Consider the following 25,220-nt stretch of genomic DNA (forward strand, 5'->3'; position numbering starts at 1 on the left):
CTTCGAATCAGGCATGTTGGGATCCGCGCGGCGAAACAAACGAGACATGTCCTTGCGCTACCTTCAAGAGCGAAGTACACATTGGAAAGCTTCTGGTCCGGACGCCACTGATTGACCTTAGCTACGCGTTCGTACTGGTCCAGCCAGTGTTCGGCGTCTTTATATGTGTCACCGTGGAAGTTTATGGGCACTAGATTGTTTGGAACAGTCACCTGCGTTGCACTTGCAAGCACCTTTTCCCGAGTCGGCGAGGTCGCTGACAACGTTCCTTGCAAGAGGACGAATTCCGGGCAAAGACCTTGCAGGTGGCGGCTTGCGCAGCGCACTGCTGTCTCGATGCGTGGATGATGCTTTGAAGGGCTGGATGCAGGGCTACTCGCAGGAGTGGTCCCTATCATTAGGCGATGATGCGATACCCCGCACCTCCACCAGTGTCACGGCTCACTTGAGATAAGAGCGGAGAGCGGTGTTTAATCGAGACAGTTAGGACAAGTGCTCAGTTCAGGCTTCTTTTCTAGCAGTTCGCTTGCACACTCGAGGTCGTCGTCTTCGTCTTCAGCGTTGTTGAGCACAGATGATATCGTGGCAATATTTTATAGTAACAACTAAATCAACGAGTAGAATCACTGAAAAAAAATCCTAACTCTGCTGGTGCTCTTGCACGTTACAGGATATACTGCAGTATGCCCGGTCGCATATGCGTAAACATTTCCATTTCGCTGTACAATTGGTCACCATCACAGACTCGCGGACATGGTAAGCACGCGTTCTACAGAAAAATCGTCTTTAACCGTGTAATTCAGCGTGAGCGGTAGTCGGAAAAGGTTTTTTTTTGTTTATCAATGCTTCTAAATAGCATCATGACAATTCGCATATCCAAGGAAATGTTTTAATTTCCTGCTTTACTACTTTATTGCACATGTTTCCAAATCTCCATGTGTACTGTAGCAATCTGAACAAAGCCTAGTTATGTATGTCGTTGCCTTTCGGTCCGTGTCCCCTCTTCACCGTTGCAATAATGCGCTAAATTTTTGTGCTATGGGCGTCAAATGAGACGCGCACAGTGGACAGCGCGTTTGAAGCATAACTGTAGGTATAGGGCGCGCCGTCGGCCAGTCACCACCTTCGACAGCTGCGCACACCCAGTTGCACCACACTGCGCGATAACGCTCGCCCTATACAGCAATTTTGTCGCTTGTTTTCTTTGACGTTTGCTTTCTCGCTTGGAATTAAAAGCGGACACGCGCGCCGCCATCCGCGTTTAATTTGACGCCGGTAGTACATCTGCAATGGGAGCATTGCGACTTAATGCAGACGCCATCCACCTGGATGAGAGGTTTTTACGCGCAAGCGCACAATCCACTTTGTGAACTCAGCGAGGTCAAGTCAGAGGCTGCCGAGCTGCAAGATGGAACCGAGTGCACGCAGAGGGCGCTTGCAGGTAGAAAGGAGGAGCGCGCGGCTGCAGGGTGAGGTACAAAGAGGCGCGCTGGGTTCGCGTCCTCTGGCTGTTGCTCCGGGCTCTGTGAGCGCTATGGATGTATCTTTTCACCTGTCGATCGAGAGGCCGAGCGCTAAGCGAGAAGGGCTGGGCAGCGCCGCAAGCAGCCGCAGGCCGAGCGTGAATCGACCGACCCCGAAGTGGTGGGCAGGCGGCGGGTACGCGCTAAAAAAGATAGACAAAAGGCGGAGGTCGGGCATGCCAATGAGAACACCCCAAAACGAGCCAATCTGGTATATCTGGCAAGGCGCCTTCGCCTAGAAGCTCTGAAAATACCGAATAAATTTAGGCTATGATAATCGTTATTTCTCGATGTCACTTTATAGGGAGGGTCAGAAGCACAGTAGCAATAAGCGTGAGTCAAGGAATCAACTCTTTATTGGACAAACATGTGTCCACAAAAGAAGTCACACTCATGCAATATGCAAGCGCCGAGAACATGTGCCGATCGTCGTAAAGCTGATTTGCGCCTCAAGCTAGTCGGCTATTTATGTATGATTAGTCAAAGATTCCAGCGTAATCGCATGTGCTCGTGTGCCTTCCAGAATGTACAACACTGTTCGCCTCACGCATGCAATCTAACTGCAAAAGGCCCCGTTACAACATAGCTGACAAATACAATCAGTGAGGATGACCGGGAATGTTCCGATACATGCGAGCGCTTCATAGCTTTCCACTCAGTCCACGTCGGTGTATAGGGGTCCAAGCTCAAACACGATCGCTGGACTGCTGCTTCTCATATCTTCTTCGAAGACTGTAGCTTCGGCTGTCCGTCCTTGACTAGTACGTGACGCGTAGGCAGGAAGGTTGTAGTGCTTCTTCGGCACGCTGCAGTAAGGTGGCGACGTCAAGATTTTCTTCTGCGGTGACGTGCGGTAGCATTGCAGGAGTGTCGTATTTAAAACCACGTGACGCAGCTAGTCTCGCTTTCATTTTTTTATATGTGCCGATTTATGCTTGTTTCCAGCCAGCTTTAAGGATCTTAAGAGGAAGCTTTAGCTCGGGCCCAAGTCCGACGCGGCCTATTCTAATGCATGTAAAAAGGCAAAAACGTTTTTCTGAGATAACCCCTGGACCGATTTTAATGAAATTTGTTGCATTTGAGAGGGAAAGTGAAATTCTAGTGACTGTTGGTCGCGGAATTTCTATTTAAATCCTGAATTTTGTTAAAAGGATTTTCAAAAATTCGAAAATTTGAAAAAAATAGAAGCATGAAGTTTACAAATTCATAACTCTGCATCAAGAGCAGATATCGCGGTTCTGTAAACGAGATCCATCAGATCATTGAAAGTGGACAAATTCGATACGTCATTTTATATCGTACATGAATTTGTTATGTTGTTTACAAGGGTTCTGCAAAACCTATATTTCCATTTTACTATATCTTTTTTACATTCATGTGTAACCTACCAATTTTGTCCGCTTTAGATGTACTATCAGATGCAATTCACTGAATTGTATTATCAATTTTCGTTGCTGAGTTACAGAGTTGTAAACTTTATAGTTTCGTTTTTTGAAAATTTTCGATTTCTGCCAATATTTAATAAAAAATTGACGGCCTAAATCAAAAATCCGAAACCAACAGTCACTAGATTTTAAGTTTTTCTATTAAATGCAACAAACCTCGTCAAATTTGGTGCAGTGGTGGCCGAGAAAAGCGAATTCTGCTTTTACGTGTATTTAGATAGGAGCAACCGAGCTAAAGCTTCCTCTTAAACGATGATCCGTAGAAGAACGTTGGCTCCATTGGCTTGTAGCGCGATCGTTGCTGGCAATACAAGGATTGTCATTGGGACTGCTGATGGGGCCATGATCTTCCTGGTATTCTCGGCCAGACGAGGGTACTGGGGCGTTAGTCGTAGGTTGTGGCAAGCTCACTAGCCGATGACAATGTTTACGTTGTTTTCATGGCTTGCTGCGTGTATCCGGTCACAACACGCGCCTCTACGAGATGCCACGTTCTGGTGACGGTGAACAATACACTAGTAGGACCGCTGAGTCACGCAACTAACTCTTTATTCGGGGAACGGGAAGGCACAAAACGAGTTACGCTCGGGCAGAAAGATAGTTGAAAGCGTAGACGTCAATCGTCGAATAAGTGATTGACGGCTAAAGTTTGTGGGATATTCATGCATGATTCGTTGGAGATTGTAGCGTAATCGTTGGTGCTTGCAAGCCTTCAAGAATGCACATTTGTATTCGTATTGCGCGTTCAGTTTGATTACGAAAGGTTCGACTACAACGTAGAAAAAAGTGTATAATTGGTGAGAAAGATCGAGAAGGCTCTGATACTGCAGGTGCGTCATGCACTGAGGGGTAACCAAATATTTAATTGCTGGGGAAACGCGTTCACAGGGAAAAAAGTACAAGTGTGCAAACATATATGAAAACTTGTCATGTCAAGCCTTTACTCTCATTTTTGCAGAGATACTTTTGTCACATCGGGCTAAAAGATTTTACAGGTGCAGCTAGAGAGCAGTCCGAGTTAAAACAGACGACTTCCGAGTTGATAAAAAACTATCGATTTAACTTGAGAAGTTCCGCCACAATAAAACAAAACTAAAAATTTTCGTAGTGGGAGACCATGACGCATAGCGAAGTTCCAAATGAAGTGAATGTAGTGTTGTCTCACTACCGTCATAAGCTTATTTTATGGTATAGAACAAACATATCCGGTATGTATACACGCGCCAAAGAACAGTCAATGCATTTAACAAAATTTCATGCAAACAGTTTTTGTGCGCGTACGATGTAGTTATGCATTGTCGTAAAAGCATCTGCAAATGCTTTCTCTCGAAGGCAACTAGGCCTTTGGACCTTGATTAATGGCAGAAATTACTTTTTAGTAGACAAGAATACAGTACCTCCTTTCTCAAATGATTTTATACAGACATATTCCATTCAGTTTACGCTACTAAATCACTACGAATATGGTTCATTCAAGCTTGTTTGCTGGTACACTGTCATGCGACCTGCACAAGAAGTTTCTCTAAACAAATGGGGGTCAAGGATCTTTTGTGGACATTTCCCTCAACCCTCTACTTACACAAAACACAATCCTGCAGCCCGTTAGGGTTGTCTTGAAATCAGTTTGATAAGGCAACGTTCCCCAACAACATAGTTCATGGAACAGTGGGCGCTGGCCAGGTCAAGCAGTATTTCTTGACATTGAAGCACCCCAACTACTTCTGGCGACAAGGTCTTGTCACGTAATTTCGCAAAACCAGATAGCATCGTTCACATCTTGCGTTCCTTTTGACACACATGCCTGTCGCGGGTTTCTTTGTCTGCAAAACGACATCCGCACTGCGTACACTCATACGGTGTTTTATTCACATGCTTTGCTCGGCGGTGACGAAGAAAACTTGAATTGTTCTTAAAAGGTCGATCACAGATTTCGCTAACGAAAGCGCTGTTTCCACATTGCGAGTCTACATATCTCTTGAGATTATATTTGTTTTAGAATCATTTAGCACATTTTTGGCATACACAACATTTCTCCTCTGCGTTCGCGGGCTCATGTTCACGGAGATACACGCCTGTCTGAACGATTTACCGCATCATTTACAAATGTAGGGTTTCTCACCTGTGTGCGCGCGCTTGTGGTTACCTGGCCGACAACACTGCCGGAACCATTTATCACATATTTGGCATTTTTAGGGTCTCTCTCCTGTATGCGTGCGCTTATGAATATTTAGATGATGGGATTGCCGGAACGATTGATCACAGATTTTGCATTTGTAGGGTCTCTCGTCTGTGTGCGTGCGGTAATGTACATCTAGTTGATTAGACTGCCGGAACGATTTATGACATACTTGGCATTTGTAAGGTCTCTCGCCTGTATGAGTGCGATTATGGCCATATAGATGAGCAGACCGCCTGAACGATTTATTACATATTTGGCATTTGTAGGGTCTCTCGTCTGTGTGCGTGCGGTAATGTACATCTAGGTGATTAGACTGCCGGAATGATTTATGACATACTTGGCATTTGTAAGGTCTCTCGCCTGTATGAGTGCGATTATGGCCATTTAGATGAGTAGACTGCCTGAACGATTTATTACATATTTGGCATTTGTGGGGTCTCTCGTGGGTATGCGTGCGCCTATGGTCATCTAGGTGATGTGTCCGGTGGAACTGTTTACCACAGGTTTCGCATTTGTAGGGTCTCTCATCTGTGTGCGTGCGGTAATGTACAGCTAGGTGACCTGCCCGGTGGAATTCTTTACCACAGGTTTCGCATTTGTGTTTTTTCTCAGTACGGTTGCGGCAATGATCAACAAATTTAGACTTCTTCACAGACAATTGATCACATGCTTTGCAAATGTGGGCTGTGTCATCCGTGTGTGCCTCTGCTTGCCCCTGTAAAGCATCGGACCTGCTGTAAACATTGCCACAGACACCGCACAACTCTCGCTGTTCCGTTCCCGCGGTTCCAGGTGCATTCCTGCAAGGACACAGACAAAGAAGGTCAAAATGGCCGAATCTTCTTACAGGACGAGAAAAACACATCTTGCCAATTGAGAGGTTGACAAATTAAATCCTGCGTTGATGATAAGGTGACTTTCTGAACCTTAGCGCTAACTTGAAGTACTTAATCTTGGCGCTCCATGGGGGTCTAGTTTGGCGTAAATTGAACACTGCTGCCTTTGATGGTATATCTGTGTCTAAACTTGAAAATAAGAAAGAACGTTACGTGTATCACATAGGCTATACATACTGTAATGAGTAAAGCGTGCTTTTGGTATTTCTTGCAACTCGAACGTAGAAAAAATGCGTGGTAGTTGTGGTTAGATAAGAAGCTTAGCCGATCTAAACATGATATTTTTCTCTTACTGCACAAGAGCCGACTTTTTGCGGGTTTAAGCCATTGTAATTAGCCCCTTGATGCTCTTGCTTTATTAAAAGGAAATGGCGCAAAGGTGAACTATTCGCTTTATTTCTGACCAGTGTAGGTGGAATGACATCCCGTCGGACATCATACGTATTCACTCAAGTCCTTCCATATCGAATACAATGAGAAACTTCTGGGTTCAAGTTTTTCTGCACTGTTTGTATGAAGTCATTTAATATTTGACTCACATTCGAACAGCACACCTTTCCTGCCGAAGGCATCGCGAGAACGACACACACACAATCATTTCCGTCAATACGAGGTAAGCACAGATACGTCAAATGCTTCATTCTTTATGTACAATGAATGAAATATGCTACCAAAAAAGTTTGTATTTTCTTTTGTTTTTCTCTGTAAGGTAATGAACGCTGCAAGCTTTAAGTTAAGGCATTGCTGGCATGATATCTTTTCAACCGTTTAGTGAAGAAAAATACAACGGGCAATAGAACAGAGACAGCGCGTATGGTGCACGTCTCCTGTACAGCCAGTTGCTCGTTTGAAGTGTCTACGCTAAGCACTAGATGAACATTGGTCGCTATTGTTGCGGTAATGTGCTTTTTACTTGTTTACTTTTATTTATTCGTATAGTGGTTGTATACACGACTCATGCAATGTTGTGGTTTGGTTCGAGTCGTGTGGTATTAGCTCGCACGTCATTTCAAATAATGCCAGCTTGGCCAGCATCAAGACCGGATTATTTAATGAAGAAATTAGAACTATCAATCAATCTATCAATCTTGGAGCATCCTTAGCGGACAACTTTCTTTATATTCATTTGAAATTTCCTTGAAATCTATACCATGTGCCCGAGTACTGGCGAATGATCTACCCATAAAACAGAAAATTTCAAAGCGCTGTGTAACACATGAATTCTGGACGCTTTAAATGTGTTATTTGGTGCAGCTGATTTAATTGTGGCGGTGTTTTCACTGCTGAGTTATAAAGTTGTAATTATGTTACTGGAGTTTGTCAACGTTTTCTTAAGTACTTGACGAATCTTAAAAAGCAACAGCTTCAGTTACGATATTATCCTATTTCATTAAAAGCCACAAGCTTTAATGCTCGTACAGTGTTGCCAAGCACATTAATTTCTCTTTTGCAATGTACTTATGTAGTAAATCCTGAGGTAAAGTGTTTTATTTGCGCCGACACCATATTGTCAGAACAGCAGTTAAATCATCGCAACATTTACCCCTCGCACAAGCGCGTCAGTGCCAGAGTAATTCCTATAGGAATCTTACAGGAAAGCAGGAAAACCCTATTTCGCTTCATGAGCCTCGGCTCCGATGAGCGCCTCTCCTTCACAACCTTTACATATTCCATAATGGGGAGTGAGTAAGCAGGTTACAAGCCTGCAGATGTACCGCACATTGCGGCGTGTTAACAGGATGGAAAATCGGGCGAGCTTGTGTAGCTTCGTGTTTGCGGCATGGGGTGTGCACACTGCCGTGATGTGTCCGGTCGCAGTGTTGGAACCATGAAGTTTGGCAAGGCAGGCTGTGCCGGCGCAGAGGTCTAAACTGCTGTTGCAGTAGCTGTTTCAGCCATCAGAGCTAGCCCTCCCAATGAGAAATTACCGAGTAGAGGCATCATTGTTATACCGGATAACCATCCCTCGCCTGAGTTGCGGTTAAATAGAACTTTTCTGAATGTGAACTTACGGGGCGCCGCCTCCAAAATTGGCTGATGCTACTTCCATGCCAGCGCAAATTGGGCTGGGCACTGCCTTATCGCTGCTCCTGATGGACCCCAGGTGCTGGCAACTTGAGCTGCCATTGTCAGTGACACCTGTATGGCATAAAGGTATAGTAAAGGTGTTCATTCGCTGTAGTGCAAGAGCAATTCATGAGAAATAGATATTTCATGCTTATGGTGCAAGGCAAGAAGATTTTAGTGGTATGGATACTTTATTACTGTGCTTCCGTACACGGTGCGTTCTTCTTTTAGCAAGTATGTCATAAATGCACACAATAACTTCGTGGCGATGAAGAAGGCGAGCACCATCAAGATTGTGCAGCGTTCGATTCTTGTGATGTCTATCATGTTTCGTCTCAAATCGCGGGCAGAACATGTGCACGGCAGTGCTCCTAGTGAAAAACGACATGTCGGTGTCTTGTGCGTGAAACTTTTGAACCAATATATTTGCTGTGTTATCCCGTATTAAGCACACTAGATGCTTCACAAAGTTCTTGCTTACTGGTCATCTATTACGAGAAGACATAGCCCGACGCAGAGGACGACAGTGAAAAAGTGAGAGGACGCATTTCTACCGAGGGATTTAGAATTTTTGTATGACGTATGCCCTAAATTTATTGACCTTCAATGACACAGGTGCTTCATCAAAATATGTACTCGCCTTACGGAATGTGGTTATCCGAACCCCATTTGGTGATTCGTGTAGCTGAAGTTCATAAGCACCGGCTGTAAGCACGGCAGGTTTACGAGCTCATTAGGAGCACTAAAACGGCTGTACTCGCCAATGCTCCTGTGAAGCCTATCAATAAAATATAGGACAACTTTCAAAAAGATTGCTCAATTGGCATATGTGCGCATATGTGCAACTATGCAACGGAAAGCCTCAAAGCACGTTAAATGTGTGCATTGTATGGATTGCGCTGCAGGTGTTGTGGCTAGGTGAAAATCGTCCATATAACGGCTCAGAAATTGCGTGAAACTAGAAGGATACCGCGAGACACCTAAAAGGCGGCAATTACGGCAGAACCCTCCTCAGGATGACCATCGATGCTACTGCAATTACCATTAAAACTGCAGAGAGGTGCAGTATTTTTTATATGCACCTTTATTTATAATATGAAGGCAGGGGGAATTGGCGAAGAATCTTGATGGCATTACTACACCCATATGTGTTAGTGACTATGCCCCATCGTGTGCAAGGAAAAATATTCAACGCGGATTCCCAACCACAGGAACTAAAGATTTGAGTTTCATATTTGACTTCGAATGAACTACAGTGTGATAGCATAGGCGTAACTTAAGCAACTCATTTTTTTTATTCTCTGGCATTCTCAATTTTATAAGTTGCGCCGTTATTGTCACGACGTTCATCAGGCCTGCGAGAGAGGTTGCGCAGATAATGGCAGAGCGAATAGTGCTTAGCAGAATGCGTTGTTGGGCAAGTTGGTTCATTAGTTGGAAAGATTGAATGCGCTTCGTAGACGATCACAAGGAAGAAGACTGGACAGGCGCAAACTAACAACTGAGGTTTATTCGAGGGAAACACTTAAATATCAGTTCATGCAGCACAGGCGAATCAGAGTATCAGCAGCAGATAAGAGAAAAAAACACAAAATCAGAAAAAAAAACAATGGCTTGGCTCAGCCAATCATATTTTCTAGGAAACGTGCCTCCCTATTGCAAAGTATGATCGATGTGTCACTGATGCATGTTTGTTCCTTCTTTTTTATATAATATCCCTCTAGAAGTTCCCGTGCTTTTTCGTTATTGCACTTGCGCAGGATCTTAACCTGGTTGAGCAGAGACCTGCATTTATGATCTAGGCAATGCATGGGTGAATGACATAGCTCCCGCTTTTTATTAGACCTTTCGTGTTCACAGATTCGCACGTTCACACAATGGCCCGTCTGGCCTATGTAGGTTTTGCCGCATGTCAGGGGAATCTGATAAATAACGCCAACTTGGCGATCTACATGGGGGTTCTTGTGTTTCACGCCACAGCCACCTTACTTATGTCTGGCGTGAAGTCTCCCAATGCGGGCGCAAAGGTGACTCAGCTTGCAGGGAGCCGAGAAAACGAGAGGGACAACGTACTTGTTTGCTATCTTCCGATTTTGTGCAGTTCTATGGACATAAGAGATTACGACTGGCTTTGAAGCTTTGTTGGCAGCATCAGTGTTTACTTTTTGAGGCGCTTTTAGCCTCTTTTCGAGCCTTTCAACAACTGCCAGCCTGGAAATTTGCATGTCGAAGCTGGCCTGCAACATGACTTTTTCAGAGATTGCTCGATAATCTATTTAGCAATGATCCTTTTGGTGATTTTAGAGTGAGCCGAATCATTGGGTAACAGTTGCTTTTGTGTGCGGGGGCCGAAACAGCAACAAACGTGCTCATTACCAAAGGTAAGCTTGAGGTCAAGGAACTACAGAATGTTATTGACACGGAGTTCATGTGTAAAGGTTAGACCTAAGGCATTATGTTCAAAGAGATTTAAAATGTCTGCAATGGCATCGTCATACATAGAATCATTTCGTCTCTTCAGCAGCACAAGAAAATCGCCAACATACCTAAAAACATGTACTACTTTGTCTTTCTCAAGTACGCCAAATAAGGTGCGGTCAATACTCGATAAACAAATATTGTATGAAAGATGCTACGCACGACCCAATGGACACTCCCTGTCGCTGCACAAGCGTTTGGTTGTCAAAGGTCATCACTGAGATAAAATTTCCAAATCGCCAGGAAACTCGCTACCGAGACGCCTGTTGAATTTTGGAAACCTATGACATCGTTAGTTTCAATGCAGCTGCGCACTGATTCAAAAAGTGCACTGGTGAGGTATGGAGTAGAATAAATCTTCTACATCAACAGAGAAACCAAATTCGATTGAGTCAGCTGTCTGCAGAAGCGAAATAACATCTTCAGAATTCTTACTGGCAAAGGGATAATCAATTTGCAACACGTTAGTTTCCGCCTGTCCCGTCTTCTTCCTTGTGATCGTCTACAAAGCTAATCCAATCTTTACAAAATAAAATAATGCTTGACGTACCCAAGGAAAGCTAATCACCTTACAGAAAAGAACGTTCAGTTTGGAAGTGTGTCTCAGTATGGCGTAAATTTTCTTAATAAAGCAAAGCGTTACAGTTTGGAAGCAGTTGCAGACTCACTGGTAATCGTTGCGTGCTGCAATTGTTACTCTGTCAGTATGAATAATGTTGGGGTTTCAGAAGCGTATATTTGGTTTCTTTGGTAAAGATTTATGCCAACAGAGGGCAAACTACCCAACAGTTTTGTGTGCTCCTTGCGTTACACTTTCATTAATTTTTGAAGGTTTTTTTATGCTGTGGGTGTGGCTTGGCGTGCTTAGTATGAAAGAACCAAGAGCTCCAATATAAGCTGTTTTGGGGTGCATCAAATTGCGCTCCGTTACTTCTGCATTCGGCAGCAGCGGGATACGTCTGCTGCTCTTAAAATGCTATTGGTGAGCGATTCTCACACAGTTACTAAATCGTAACAGCACCACTCAGGCATCAAAGTATAGACATCTGAAGCGCCGCTGTAATTACACATCACACACGGAATTTGCATCAAAGCACATGCTTTGTCAACCAGCTCGCTTTAAGGAAAACATCAAGATGTTAACAGCTCAAACCCACTGAGATACTACTGTGCAAATAAAATTGTCGACCAATGGTCGAGTGATGACTTCATTTACGAGAGAATCACTGCATGGAATGTACAGTCGAGTGCGATTTGAAGGTTATCGTGCGAGTTTCGACCGGGAAAATGAACAGCGCAATGGCCCAGAATTCTCTGACCAGGCGAGGGAGGTATCAGGCCAGCTACCCTCACTCTTTTTGCTGTTCCTTCAGCAGCCGTCACTCCCTGCTGGGCTATCAGTTTTTTTTTGTTCTGCGAAGAGGCAGTGATCGTAGTGCGCACGACGTATTCTTCGGTATTGTCTGAAATTGGACGCTACGAAGCTGTATCTAGCCTATGTGACGTCATTGCTGCTGAGCCAGAAAGAATGGGTGACCAAGAACATTAGCTTAAGCCCGCGATGCGTCCGTTATGTGCGGCCTCTCTCCCCTTTTTTAAAATTTTATTTTCGCAGGCTCCAACCAAGGAAAACGAAAAAGGACGCGGAAAGTGAAAACACCGGTTTAGATAAAATGCTCGATATCTCTTATTTTTCCTAGCTTTCGCGCCGCCAATTGTACTATGACGAAATATTGTAGCCAGGTATGTCGTAAACATTTTAAAAATGAATGTGGTTTATGTGCGGTCGTCGAGAACTGTCCGATTGTCCCTGCGCATCACGATTTTCTTGTCTTTCTGAGTACAGCACGATCCATCTTATCACTGTTGCAAGGAGCGACCAGAGGATGAGAGCTCCCGTTGTTTAAAAACGACAAACGGCATTCGTGGGAATGAATTTTGCGGTTGATATTCTCAGTTTCAACTTTTCCTGCAGTTGCTGCAACACATGTCTGCGGAAGTTCAGAATCAACTACAGCGCAATGATTTTGCTTTTCGCGAATGCCTCCCAATACATTGAAGAGTTCTATAAAAGTCTGAAATTCTTCATGTGTGCGTGTGCGTGACTGTGATAGATGTGGAATTGATGAACTATTTACGGCCCAAGAGATGGCTATGTGAGGGCGTTCACTGAATAAGTCTTTCCGTTAGGTCAACAAAATACAGTTGAGGACGCAGTATAATGATTTGAATAACTGCACTAAATATGTATAGATATTATGCAAAAATAGGAAAAATAGACCAAATTGTGATGTTCCCTTCAAAGCTCTGTAGTTACACACGTGCGAAGCAGAGTGAAATCATCACCGATGAAAGGATGCCCTTGTGCAAGCTGGTCCCTGAGGCCGAGATCAGACAATGCGTACGGGATTAGAGTGTGTGCTGTCGCCAAGTCGGAGCAGCGGGTCACAAATAAGAGACAAACGAGTAACGGCAGAGTCACTAAGGCGTTTGAATTTCGATGAACGCTAACTTTCGATATCTGTTCTGACTGCTATGGTTTCGAAATGGTGCTGCGAATTTCACTGATGGTTGTGTAAAGAATTATTTCATTTGCAACGTCGGTGGCATCGCATAGGGAGAGGGCTAAGCAACGAACTACCTCTGAAAATGGCCGTGTCATCGCTGCTTACCCATTAATGTTCATTAGGCGCAAATTCATTTCAATCCTTCGTTATTGGCTTCCAAAAGAGACTAATGCTTCTTATGCATTATCCCAGGCTTAACCCTTTCACCTCGGTCCTAATACCTCAACGCGGCGCCCATTCTTTCTTTCACGTCCTTTATCCTTGTCAGGATAGAAGCGAACAGAGATTCTGCCAGTTCTGGGTCCTGTTGGAGGACATTCGATCCACTCCCTCTCAACGGCTGCCCCCATAGTGTCTGCGTCAGTGTTCGTCAAGGTTGGGCGAGCCAACCGTGCCTTCATTAAACACAACATTGTCGATTGTGTTCAGGTCGGTGCTCTTTGGCGGCCACAGGAGCTGCGCAATTCCAGACTTGTTCAGATTTTCCTTCACTGAGGATGCAGTGTGAACAGAGCAGCCGTCGTGTTGGAAATAAAAACACCCGTCAGGGAAAGGTCCATTCACGGCGAAAGGAAGGAGAACAGCGTCGATAATCTCGTTGTAGACTTCGGCCGTGGGCCTCCCTGGGATGCGGAAGAGCGGACCCAGACCGGCGTAGGTTATTGCACCCCAGACGTTCACCGAGACACGCCTGCTTGCTGTGACATCGCGGACGTCTTCATCGTCATAGCTGCAATAAAATTAATGCATCGAATTTAATAACCAAAACACTCACAGGGCAGTTACCACAATATAATGAGAAACTAAGCGAAAGCTGCTAAGGTATTTGCAGGTCGTGATATACTGAGGTGAATAATTTCAGAGCGACGTGCATATTTTCTAGCTAGAGACCACAGATTTTAGGTTTGCACACATACTCGCACTTCGACTGAAACTCCGCTATGATATGCCGGTCCTAAAGCCACGTTTGGTGCATGCTTGTGCGGTTACTCAATGTTTGTTTGCGTCAAAAAACTTCGCGTCCCCGTCTTTCACTTCCAATATCTCTCTTATTCTACAACATACACGAGTTAATGACATTTCAGTCGAAATCAAGAAGAAATGGGCGTGAACAAGGCAGGTAATGAGAAGGTAAAACAACCAATGGTCATTAAGGGATGGGTAACAGGCTTGATCTTAAGAGAAGGAAAGCGTAGCAGGGGGAAGCAGAAAGTTAGGTGGAAAGTTAGGTGTGAAATCATATGCAAGAAAAGTAAATCTTACCGGCAGCCATCGAATCTCAAAACACGGAGTTGCTGGTTCCAGCAGGTAGTGAATGTCGATTCGTCACTAATCATGACGTGTTACCAGTCCTCAGCGCTCCATGTTTCGTGCCGATGCGCAAATTGCAGACGCTTCCTGCGATGTTCGGTGGTCAAAAGTGACCTTCTCGCAGCCACGCGGCTTTAAAGCCCCGCAGCGTTAAGTCTCTTTCAGATGAACGAAAGGCTTAGGCGAAGGTCAAGTTCTTATTTGATTTTCTTCGCTGTCGTGAATGGGACGTTGACGGCGCCAGCTATTACCAGAGCGTCTTCCTCCTCAGTTGTTCCTCCAGGCCTCCTTTGATGCGGGCCATCTTCGAAGCGGTTCTCCCTTTTAAACGCTCGAAGAATGCGGCTTTCTGTCTTCTGAGGACGGTTCACCTGCCGGGATATCTCTCGCTGGGACTTTCCCAATGAAGCAATTTCTTAGCGCTCCTCTGCCGTAAGTCGTCGTGGCATTTTTTTTTGCGACAAGTGGTCTGGGATCGCATCGATCACTGCAGCAGTTATATACCCTGAATAAAAATGTTTTGCGGAAATTTATTGGTCAACAAAGGCGATAGACGAGGCCATGTTGCGTTGATATATTTTTTCCAACTTCAATGTCGTTAAAATCAAGAAATGCCAAGCGCTGGCTTTACCAGATCTTTCCCACCAATTTTGTTATCGCCCGCGAAGATACGAGGTAACCAAGTCCACACTTTATCGCAATAAATGGAAAGCTTGGACTAGAGAGAAAGGGCGGCGAGTTTGTCGCAGAGGTGATGGTTGTTGTATGGAACAGCGAACGAGGGAGAGAAGAGTGCGAAATCATGATTTTTTCTGTTCCAAAACCAGCCGCCAGGTGTCTGGAGTGCTAGGCTATCCGACGCTCGCACGATAAACTTCAAATCGCGCTCGACTGTACAGTCTCGGCTTCTGCCCTTATCATTCAGGAGCATGCTTTACCAGACCACCGATACACGAAGAAATTCATTCAAAAACTTCGTCTCCATTGATTATGTATCAATTTCCATACATTTAGATACGCACAAATGTCCTAGTAAGGACGTTATATGCTGGCTCATGCGGAAACCGCATTGGCCTCGCTGGTAAAGTGCATCTTTATACGCAATAAATGTACCTCTACCACGGTAACCGTAGGGGCTATCCGCCATATTTGTGGTGAAGTCGAGTGACAATCGCCTACGTACCGTCCATGTTGCAAGTCTCTTCGATCGTCGGCGTGTGCTGCGTGTTCCCCTGGTAGCGCAAGGCGTCGTCAGCAATCCTACAATTAATAAATTATTCGTCAGACAGTTACTAGCTGCGACAAAAAAAAAAAGAGGTGAAATCATGTTTAATGTGCACCCGGGACAACGAGCTACGGCACGCCATCGCGTGTGTGGAGTACAAGACTTCTACATGAGTGAAAAATATTTTCTTCAATAAATATACGTTCGCTTCATTTTCTGAAAAATCTCATCCTGAGCGCTAAATAGCTGACTTTGCGCTGTATATAACACGTTGTTGTCGCGGTCGCAGGAGTGGAAGGAGACGAGGTATCGTCACTGGGAGCCATGGCGCAAACCAGGACGGTGCGGCCGCGAAGGTCGATCCAAATAGGTCGCGAAGCTTCGTGCGAAAAGCGGTTCAGTACAGATTGTCACCGACATCAGCAACGGGGGTTATGGGAGGAGCGATTGAAGCGCGACTATGTTCGGAGGGAACAAACATTGGAAAAGAAATAGATTCAAGAGATACAGTTAGATTCATTCAACGAAAATAAAATTCCTGGTCAATTTCATATTTTCGTGACGAGTTAAGAAAATAGAAGTTTATTTAATTTTTTTTTAATATTAATAAATGCATTTCTTTTCAGCGCCCATCGTTACAGGGGGCGTTGATGCCACTATCCCTCGCAATGCAATGCAGGTCTTGAAATGGGCAGAAAGGCGCACTCGTAAAGTTCACCTGTTGAAATACGCCCCCCCTCATAGTTTGTGCTTTCTTGCTTGTCGAAGCTTGTCTGAATTTGGTGACGCGGGTAGCTTCATCGCTTTTTAATCTGTTCAGTCAAAAGTAGTGAGTTACGACCGCCAGATAATCGTGTAGTTGTTTTCGCGCGACTGCGCTGGCCGACGGGCTTCGCATCCGACAATAGGATCAGCACTCTACACTTAAAGCTTTCGTCGGCCTCCGAAGAAAGTATGTTCTGTGCAGGGATGCGATTTCGACAACCGTACGGCTGGCCTTTTGCTGCATCGCTTTACACGCTGAAAGCTCGAAACGCCCATCAATTCGAATGGCCGGGCATTTGAATATATAGCTCCATAGACAGGCCAACAACACAAATTTCGCGCCTTCGAAAACAAAATGACGTCACTTCTGCTTTTAACGGACATGGCGTCACATTATTTTTTTCCCCCGCCGGATGTGTTACCACATAGAGATGGCGCTAAGCCCCATAAACAGCCGATGGACCGCCATGTTTTGAGCGTATGGGCTCCTATGGAAGCTTCGCTACCAGGTATATTTACCTTGCGGCCACTGCGGACCCCCGTGGCGAGGACGGGGAACGGCACCCTCCACCGGAATGTTAGGTGAACCAAGCATTAGAACTGGCGACTGTTTACAAAATATATTTACAAGGGATAATGCAGCGCTTCCCAGTTCAGCCGACAGCTCGAGAGCCAGAGAGCGTTCTTCCTCCTCTTTTTTCGAGTGATGGCGCCCACGCGCCTCGTTCAAACAATAAAATACCACACACGTGTAGCAATATTTTCGCACCACCCTTGCGTCATCGCGTCTTAATCTAAGAATGCTTCCGATTTCAAAGCTCAAGCGGGCTGTCAAAAAGAGCTGGTTTAGGTGTGAAGAAATGTACAGATATTAAAGCCTATGATATGGGTCGTATTTAAGGGTAACAGTATCCAACGAAAAAATTGAGAAGTGGTAAAGCTCACGTTCTGTAGGCGCCCAAAGTAGATGAAGAGCCGTGGGTACCGTCACGGCTTGTACTTGGCGTTGCTTCGCCCTTCATGCTTAAGTCCAGAGGCGTATATTCGCTGCTGCTTTCTTCAGCCATGCCGGATGTTTCGATCTCGTATAACTGGCGTGTACTGTCGACAGCACGTTATTGAACCACCGCGCATGCGCACTCAATGCCGAGAAAGAACGGAAACTAATAAAGCCTTCGTCACTTTTGGGTTTCGATTAAAATGATACCCCACGGCTGTAAAAAAAGAACGAGACGTTTGAGTTCGCCAGTAGCTTGTCGCGACTGTGCAAAGTTTTGAAGGGTAGCAGGGGCGCCCCGATAAACCTCGCTATCTTTCCGCCGAATGATCTACGAACACTAACCCTCCCTCACAACAACAAAAGCAAAACTGTGTATTCATTGGATCATATCGCTACTTTTTTCATGGTCCTCTAAAAGTGGAATGCACATATTGCTGGTAACAGAATGTTGCTCGTGTAATCACTGGTGGAAGAGCAGGAGATATATAGAAGCTAAGTTATCTTTAACTAGCTTATGATTACCAGATGCTTCAATTCCGCTGACAGCTGCGGCACTCTCGGGCTCAGTTGAAATGAAGCAGGTAGTTGTTACCACCCGACGAGTGGCGCTCGCTTTGTTCTGTTGCCCACAAATGGCGGTGCTGTCTTCGCTAACCCCTAGCAATACAGAACTACAACTTCTTCGCACTTAATGCGAATATTCGGTCACGAATGCTCATGCGCAGTGCATAGCCGTAACTCAGTCATACACAGCAGAGCGACGACAGTTTTGTGTGATCGCTCTACAGCCGTAAATTGCGTTTCATGCCCAGCACTACGAGTGGTGCTGTCCATAGAGAGAATACGCTACTTGCAACTTCGGCCTTCAAATATTTTTCTTGCACAAACTTTAACCAAAAATGAATGACAAAGAATCAAGTGCGAGCTCTTTATAACAGTTGCGAGTGTGGAGCCACAGCAAATAACGGGCCGCGAGCAGAAACAAGTCAACAGTCGAGTCAGTTTTCCCTGTGCTCTCGTCGTGAGCGGATTCACGCTCATGTTTTCGCCATCGTTTGAATTACAAGGGGGACAGGTGCCATTTACTCGTGCTTCCATTGCTTCGTGAAAATGTCTGCGGTACAAAAGGTTGCGCCGCTCCAAACACGACTGAATACTGAGAACAAATAGCGGAAAGTTATGACGTCCATGCATTTTGAGCTTGTTCTACACCTTGCAAGCTTTCACCATCAACATCATCAGCCTGGCTACGCCCACTGCAGGGCAAAGGCCTCTCCCATAATGCTCCAACTACCCCTGTCTTGTGCTAATTGTGGCCATGTTGCCCCTGCAAACTTCTTAATTTGATCCGCCCACCTAACTTTCTACCGCCCCCTGCTACGCTTCCCGTCTGTTGGAATCAAATCCGCAACCCTCACAGACCATCGGTCATCTTCCCTCCTCGTTACATACCCTGCCCATGCCTATTTCTTTTTTTATTTCAACTAAGATGTTCCTTCACCCAATCTACTATCTTCTTATCTTCCCCCTTCAACGTTACACCCATCATTCTTCTTTCCATACCTCGTTGCGTCGTCCTCAATCTAAGCAGAACCCTTTCCGTAAGCCTCCAAGTTTCTGCACCATAGGTGAGTACTGGTAAAACACAGCTGTTATACAATTTTCTTTTGAGGGATAATGGCAACCTGCTGTTGATGATCTGAGAATGCCTGCGAAACGCACCCCAGTCCCCCATTCATATTCTTCTGATTATTTCAGTCTTATGATCCGGATCCGAGGTCACCTACCTGGCCTAAGTAGATGTATTCCCTTACTACTTCCAGTGCCTCGCTACCTATCGGAAACTGCTGTTTTCTTCCGAGACTGTTAAACGTTACTTTAATATTCTGCAGAATAATTTTTAGACCCACCCTTCTTTGCCTGTCCAGGTCAGTGAGCATGCATTGGAATTTGTACCCTGAGTTACTAAGCAAGGCAATACCATTAGCGAATTGCAAGTCACTAAGGTACTCTCCATTAACAGTTACACCGAATTCTTCCCAATCCAGGTCTCTGAATACGTACTGTACACACGCTGTCTCGAGAGATCGTATCTCCGTGCCTGACGCCCTTCTTCATTGGAATTTTGTTGGTTTCTTTATGATGGACTACGGTGGCTGTGGAGCCGCTATAGGTATCTTTCAGTATTTTTACATATGGCTCGTCTACACCCTGATTCATTAATGTTTCCATGACTGCTGATGTTTCGACTGAATCAAACGCTTTCTCGTAATAAATGAAAGCTATATATAAGGGTTGGTTATATTCCGCACATTTCTCTATGACCTGTTGATAGTGTGAATATGGTCTATTGTTGATAGCCTTTACGAAATCCTGCCTGATATATAAGGGTTGGTTATATTCCGCACATTTCTCTATGACCTGTTGCTAGTGTGAATATGGTCTATTGTTGATAGCCTTTACGAAATCCTGCCTGGTCCTTTAGTTGACAGAAGTCTGTTGTGTTTGATTCTATTTCCGATTACCGTAGTAAATACTTTGTAGGCAACGGACAGTAAGCTGATCGTTCTATAATTTTTCATTTCTTTGGCGTCCCCTTTTTTATGGATTATGATTATTATGTTGGCGTTTTTCCAAAATTCCGGTACGCTCGAGGTCATTAGGCATTGCGAATACAGTGCGGCCAGTTTTGCTAGAACAATCTGCCCCCCATTAAACAAATTTGCTGCTACATGATCCTCCACAGCTGCCTTCGCCCTTTGCATAGCTCCCAAGGCTTTCTTTACTTCTTCCGGCGTTACTTGGAGGATGTCAAATTGCTCTAGATTATTCCTTCTACCATTATTTTCGTGGCTGCCACTGATACTGTATAAATCTCTATAGAACTCCTCAGCCACTTGAACTATCTTATCCATAATAGTAATGGTATTGCCGGCTTTGTCTCTTAACGCATACATATGATTCCTGCCTCTTTCTAGTATATTCTTCACCGCTTTTAAACTTCCTCCGTTCCGGATGGCATGCTCAATTCTATCCATAATATACTTCCTTATGGCAGCTATCTTACGCCTGTTGATTAACTATGAAAGTTCTGCCTGTTCTATTCTAGCTGTAAGGTTAGAGGCTTTCATACATTGGCGTTTCATAATCAGATCTTTCGTCTCCTGCGATAGTTTACCAGTATCGTGTCTAACGAAGTTACCACCGACTTCTATTGCACACTCCTTAATGATGCCCCTAAGATGGTCGTTCATTGCTTCGACACTAAAGTAGATGAATACCTGTTCTGCAGCTTGATCCGGACTTGCTCTATTTTCCCTCTTACCGCTAACACATTGATCGGCTTCTTATGTACTAGTTTGTTTCGTTTGCTCCTCAAGTCTAGGCTAATTCGAGATCTTACCATCCTATGGTCACTGCTGCGCGCCTTGCCAAGCATATCCACGTATTGTATGATGCCAGGATTAGGGCAGAGTATGAAGTCTATTTCATTTCTTGTCTCGCCACTCCGGCTCCTCCACGCCCACTTTCGGTTATTCCACTTGCGGAAGAAAGTATTCATTCTCCGCAAATTATTCGGTTCTGCAAACTCTACTAATAACTCTTCCCGGCTATTCCTATAACCTATGCTATATTCCCCTACTGACTTGTCTCCCGCCTGCATTTTGCCTACCCTGGCATTGAAGCCGCCCATCAGTATGGTGTGTTTTGTTTCGACTTAACCCATCACCGATTCAACGTATTGATAGAAGGTTTCGACTACCTTGTCATCATGACTGGATGTGCATTTTTTTGTGTGCTATTTATGTGTGGTCTAGCTGTGCCGGTTGAAAATAAATTATACTGAGCATCAACAGGCTATTTTAATACGCTAATGGCTCAGACAAGACTAACTTAAAGATCTTAATTGTGTCAGTATTCATTACGCAAGCAAGACTGTAAAGTTTTGCCAACACGCTCTATGCAGCGCAGGAGCACGTGCAGTCTCTCAGAAGGTCAGCAGTCTACATACGCAATACACTGACGTCGCACCGAAAGACCACAGATGCTTATTAGGGGATACAAGCCTAGTCCCATAATTTCTTTTCTTCCTACTACGATATGCTGGTTTAATTTTTGTTTTTAGTTACTGTACGTGATGACATAGGTGACAGCTGGCGTGTAGCCTTTGTACAGTAATATGTGCTGCAAATGCCAAACGGCATGACATTTAATTCCACGCTTAATATATTGAAAGCTTTCTCAGTAAATCTCTGAATAAACAGATATCAAATGCAAGCATAGCTGGACATTGTTCGCGCAATTCCATAATGCGCATAAGTGCATTTTTGACTCAACTTATGCAACACTTTTACCGTTGCGTGATGCTTTCTCGTAAATACTTTTATTTCAGCAATATCTTACCTGACAATGAATGATTAAAGTATTTTTACTTGTTTGCGAAAAAGATGATTTTGCTAAGCTTCTTAACACAGCTAGCTAATAGAAATATATTTAAAAATTAAGAATTCTCAAGAAAAAAATTCATCGTAGCCAAAGTTGCCATTACGGGGAACCGCATGACTGAACTAAAAATGAATTGCAATACACCGTCGCTTTTGAAGGTTTCCCCAGGTTGCTCGCCAGTGTGCAATTTGGTTGGCCTAGTATGTGACTTACCTTTTCAATTTTATGAAATTTTTCGTGCTAGGGTATAGAGGAAGTGTGCGCCCTGCTTCGTTTTGTTTCTTTGGCGTCCTTGCGCAATCCTCATTCAACCAGTCTTCTGCACGTATTAACGCGATAGCGTTAAGGAGCTCGTGTCGCAGAAACGCCGGTGTCGGCGTCCGCCGTGAGCGATAAATCACGGCAGGCACTTCATAAATAAAAAGCAACTTCCAAGATGGGCTGGGTGGGAATCGAACCAGGGTCTCCGGAGTATGAGACGGAGACGCTACCAGTGAGCCACGAGTTTTTTTTTTTTTTTTCTTTATTGCCGGTCTTCGACGTACACATACGGCATAAACAGATACACTTCATAATGGTAAAAGCAATGACCGTCTTGGGCCCTTGCGAATAGTTAAAAAGACTTGATTACCGCTAGTTCATCCAATATATGCATCCATTCGGGTGGTTCTGTTCTCGTTTTATAAGCTTCACGCAGATATAGCACGCTTTCAATGAAATGCTCTCTCGCAGGATGAATAACAAGCCTCTCATGACGCTCATCCATTCTTGTTTTCCACAGGCTATGTAAACATATTGCCATAAACATGTCACATGGCACATCTGCGTTCTCAGTTGGCAAGAAGCGGATGCCGTAGGGTGTTATCGGTAATTCCTTTTTCAACGTTCTTTGTAGGATGTCCCACAAGAACATTGCATCTGAACAATCAAGAAAGATATGCTCAATCGTCTCTGGTTGCCTGCATCTTGAGCAGTTTACAGACCACGGCACAAAGATTCCCCTTTCTCTTAGCCATGGCTTCACTGGGAGCGTTCCACTGTGTAAATGGAAGAAAAAGGTTTTTGCGGATGACCGTATCGGCATCCGCTTCACTCGTTTGAGCACATTTCCTCCTCTGGATTCAACGCGGTACATTGAACGATAGACAGGCACAGGCAATGATACATCAAGTAAATCTTTGTACAGTCTTTTCCGTTTAACAGATGCAAGGTAATTCAATGAAAAGCGCGTATGTAGGAAGTCAAAGGCCAATACGACTTCTCGCAGGAAGCCTCTGGGCCTAGGTCCTGTGCTGTAATCGGAGGACACAACGAATTGAGGCAACGCGTTGCTCAAACGTCTTTGAAGGACTGTGCACAAGAATGTATCCTTCTGATCACGTAGGAACAAAAATCTCGACACGACTTGTCTTAAAAAGAGATGAACCAACCCTAGGCGCGCAGAGTGAGCCACGAGTTCGATGCTTGGAAGCGGTACAAACGCGCTTCTAGTGAACGCGGTGTTGCCTTAAAAACTTGCCGTAGAAAGTTATACTGCGGTGTATATCGGTAATTATGAGCATGTAACTTACAGAAGTCGCATTTACACGAGTAGCGAAGTACGTTTCCGCTACATTTCTTCTACGCTTACCGCTCACGCAGAGCCATCTTGCGGCAAACACAGAAGACCCCCTCCTCTCAATGTACGGCGCTGCCCCGACAGGTGGCGCGCCATGCGCGCATTGGGGCTGTGCGCGGACCGGTGCCAGGCGCGTCGCGGCCCCGACTCCCTCTCCCCTGACGACGCTTCGCCGTGCTCCCACACGGGTTGCAGAATCAAGCGCCGTTCCTTTCTTTAGATTACTATCTATCTATCTCTCTGCCTGTGCCGATCACGACGTTTGGCTGGCGTAGATCGTTTCCCCCTCCGAGACACCGAGTTCTTTGGTTCGTTCCGTTTGCTCAGGCGCACGTTTCGTTGCCGCGCCGAACGCTGCGTTGCTCGACGCTTTCCGTGTGATAGGTGTGCGCAAAGTCCGATGCGGGGCGCCTCGTAAGTGATCCCTGCGCCTTAGCGCATTGTCTTACACCCCTTGGCGGGTCGATGGGAACGCTGTCGCGTTCCACTCTTGAAGGCGAAGCTTAAGCGTCCTCCAATTTTTTGCCATTCGTATGCGGAAAGAACGTTTTTAATGCGCTTGCAATAAGGGTCTCGTGTCGCAGAAAATGCGGTGTCGGCGTCCGGCGCAGGCGTTCCCTAAAGCGAAACTTCACGCTCTTACATTATTGCATATGTATATGCCATATCTTGCTAATAACGTAGTGTCTATACGGGTTATATTGCATAAGAATTATATCCCTAAAGTATATCATACCTTGTATTACAGTCATCACAAGGTATCCCCACGGATATTTAGGAATGACAGTCCACAAACAAACGTCATGAAACAAAACACCGACAACACATGTGTCTGATAGTAAATCTTCTTGGACTGAAATATTAAACGTGCCGAACAATAACACAAACATAATATTTTTATTATTTCTTTCGCGCGGCTGTGCACAACCTCTGGTATCAGCACACGCAAAAGGCCACGTTCCTACCACAAAACTCGCCTTCAGACATAGCGTTCGCCGCCAGCGTTTCCAGGTAAACATTGTGGTCGCGTATGCTGCAGTTGCCGCGAAGCGTCACAATCAGTAAGGGATCTGACTGCTATCGCGTTCCACTCTTAGAGGAGGCGAGGCTTCGGCGTCCTGCAAGTTTTTACTGAGGCTTTAATGAAAGCGCTAACGTTACTGCATCGCCTATGCTAAGTTCGCTTGCATAATAGCGTGTTAGATATGGTGATTCTTTAAATATTCGAGGCCACCTAAGTTCTTCTTGTAAGCTGTGAATACGAAAGGCATTAATGTCCAATTTAACGCTGTGCCCAGTGGTGCTCCTAGTTATGAACTCCTCGTTTGAAATCGAGTACGCTAACACGCTTGGCCGACGCCTCCCAGATAGCCCAAGACCGAAGCACTTCGTTCCGTGACGTCATGTTACCTCGCCCTACTGTCATAGAAGCTGAATTGGACGCCATCGAGTAAGCAGCAGTAATTTGGACGTCGTCACATTTGTCACGCCGGGCTTGGCAATGAAAATTTATGTCCAAGTAGCCTGGTGTCATAATGCGGAGCGCACAGGCCTGTTATCTAGGAGGCACTGGAGACAGTCGGCTTCGGAGCTTGCTTGTCATGGCGCCCTTTGGCCATAACTGGCACTTGGGCCATTAAAACTACACACACATCATCATCATCATCATAATCATCATCATCATAATCATCGGCTTCGGA

The 25,220-nt window shown here is 45.0% G+C and overlaps 1 protein-coding gene across 1 annotated transcript; it reads right to left on the minus strand.

The window, feature by feature from the left end:
• Positions 1-3,820: 3,820 nt before the first annotated feature.
• LOC142570277 (uncharacterized) lies at positions 3,821-17,529 on the minus strand. Its single transcript, XM_075678675.1, has 4 exons — positions 17,402-17,529; positions 15,650-15,726; positions 8,056-8,182; positions 3,821-5,947 (listed from the first exon to the last, which is right to left on the minus strand). Exons 1-4 carry the CDS (start codon positions 17,521-17,523, stop codon positions 5,158-5,160), a joined length of 1,116 nt encoding a protein of 371 aa, XP_075534790.1. The 5' UTR covers positions 17,524-17,529; the 3' UTR covers positions 3,821-5,157.
• Between the last annotated feature and the right edge of the window lie 7,691 nt (positions 17,530-25,220).

The sequence above is a fragment of the Dermacentor variabilis genome, chromosome 1, assembly GCF_050947875.1.
Source record: "Dermacentor variabilis isolate Ectoservices chromosome 1, ASM5094787v1, whole genome shotgun sequence".
In the NCBI taxonomy this organism is placed as follows: Eukaryota; Metazoa; Arthropoda; class Arachnida; order Ixodida; family Ixodidae; genus Dermacentor; species Dermacentor variabilis.

Bases quoted from the DNA above. Each gene is read 5' to 3' on its own strand.
- LOC142570277 (XM_075678675.1), bottom strand. From the start codon at position 17,523: ATGGCTGAAGAAAGCAGCAGCGAATATACGCCTCTGGACTTAAGCATG. The intron at 15,727-17,401 runs GTGAGCTTTACC...TATTAATTGTAG, and splicing joins ACTTTGGGCGCCTACAGAAC to GATTGCTGACGACGCCTTGC. The intron at 8,183-15,649 runs GTACGTAGGCGA...TATGCCATACAG, and splicing joins AGAGACTTGCAACATGGACG to GTGTCACTGACAATGGCAGC.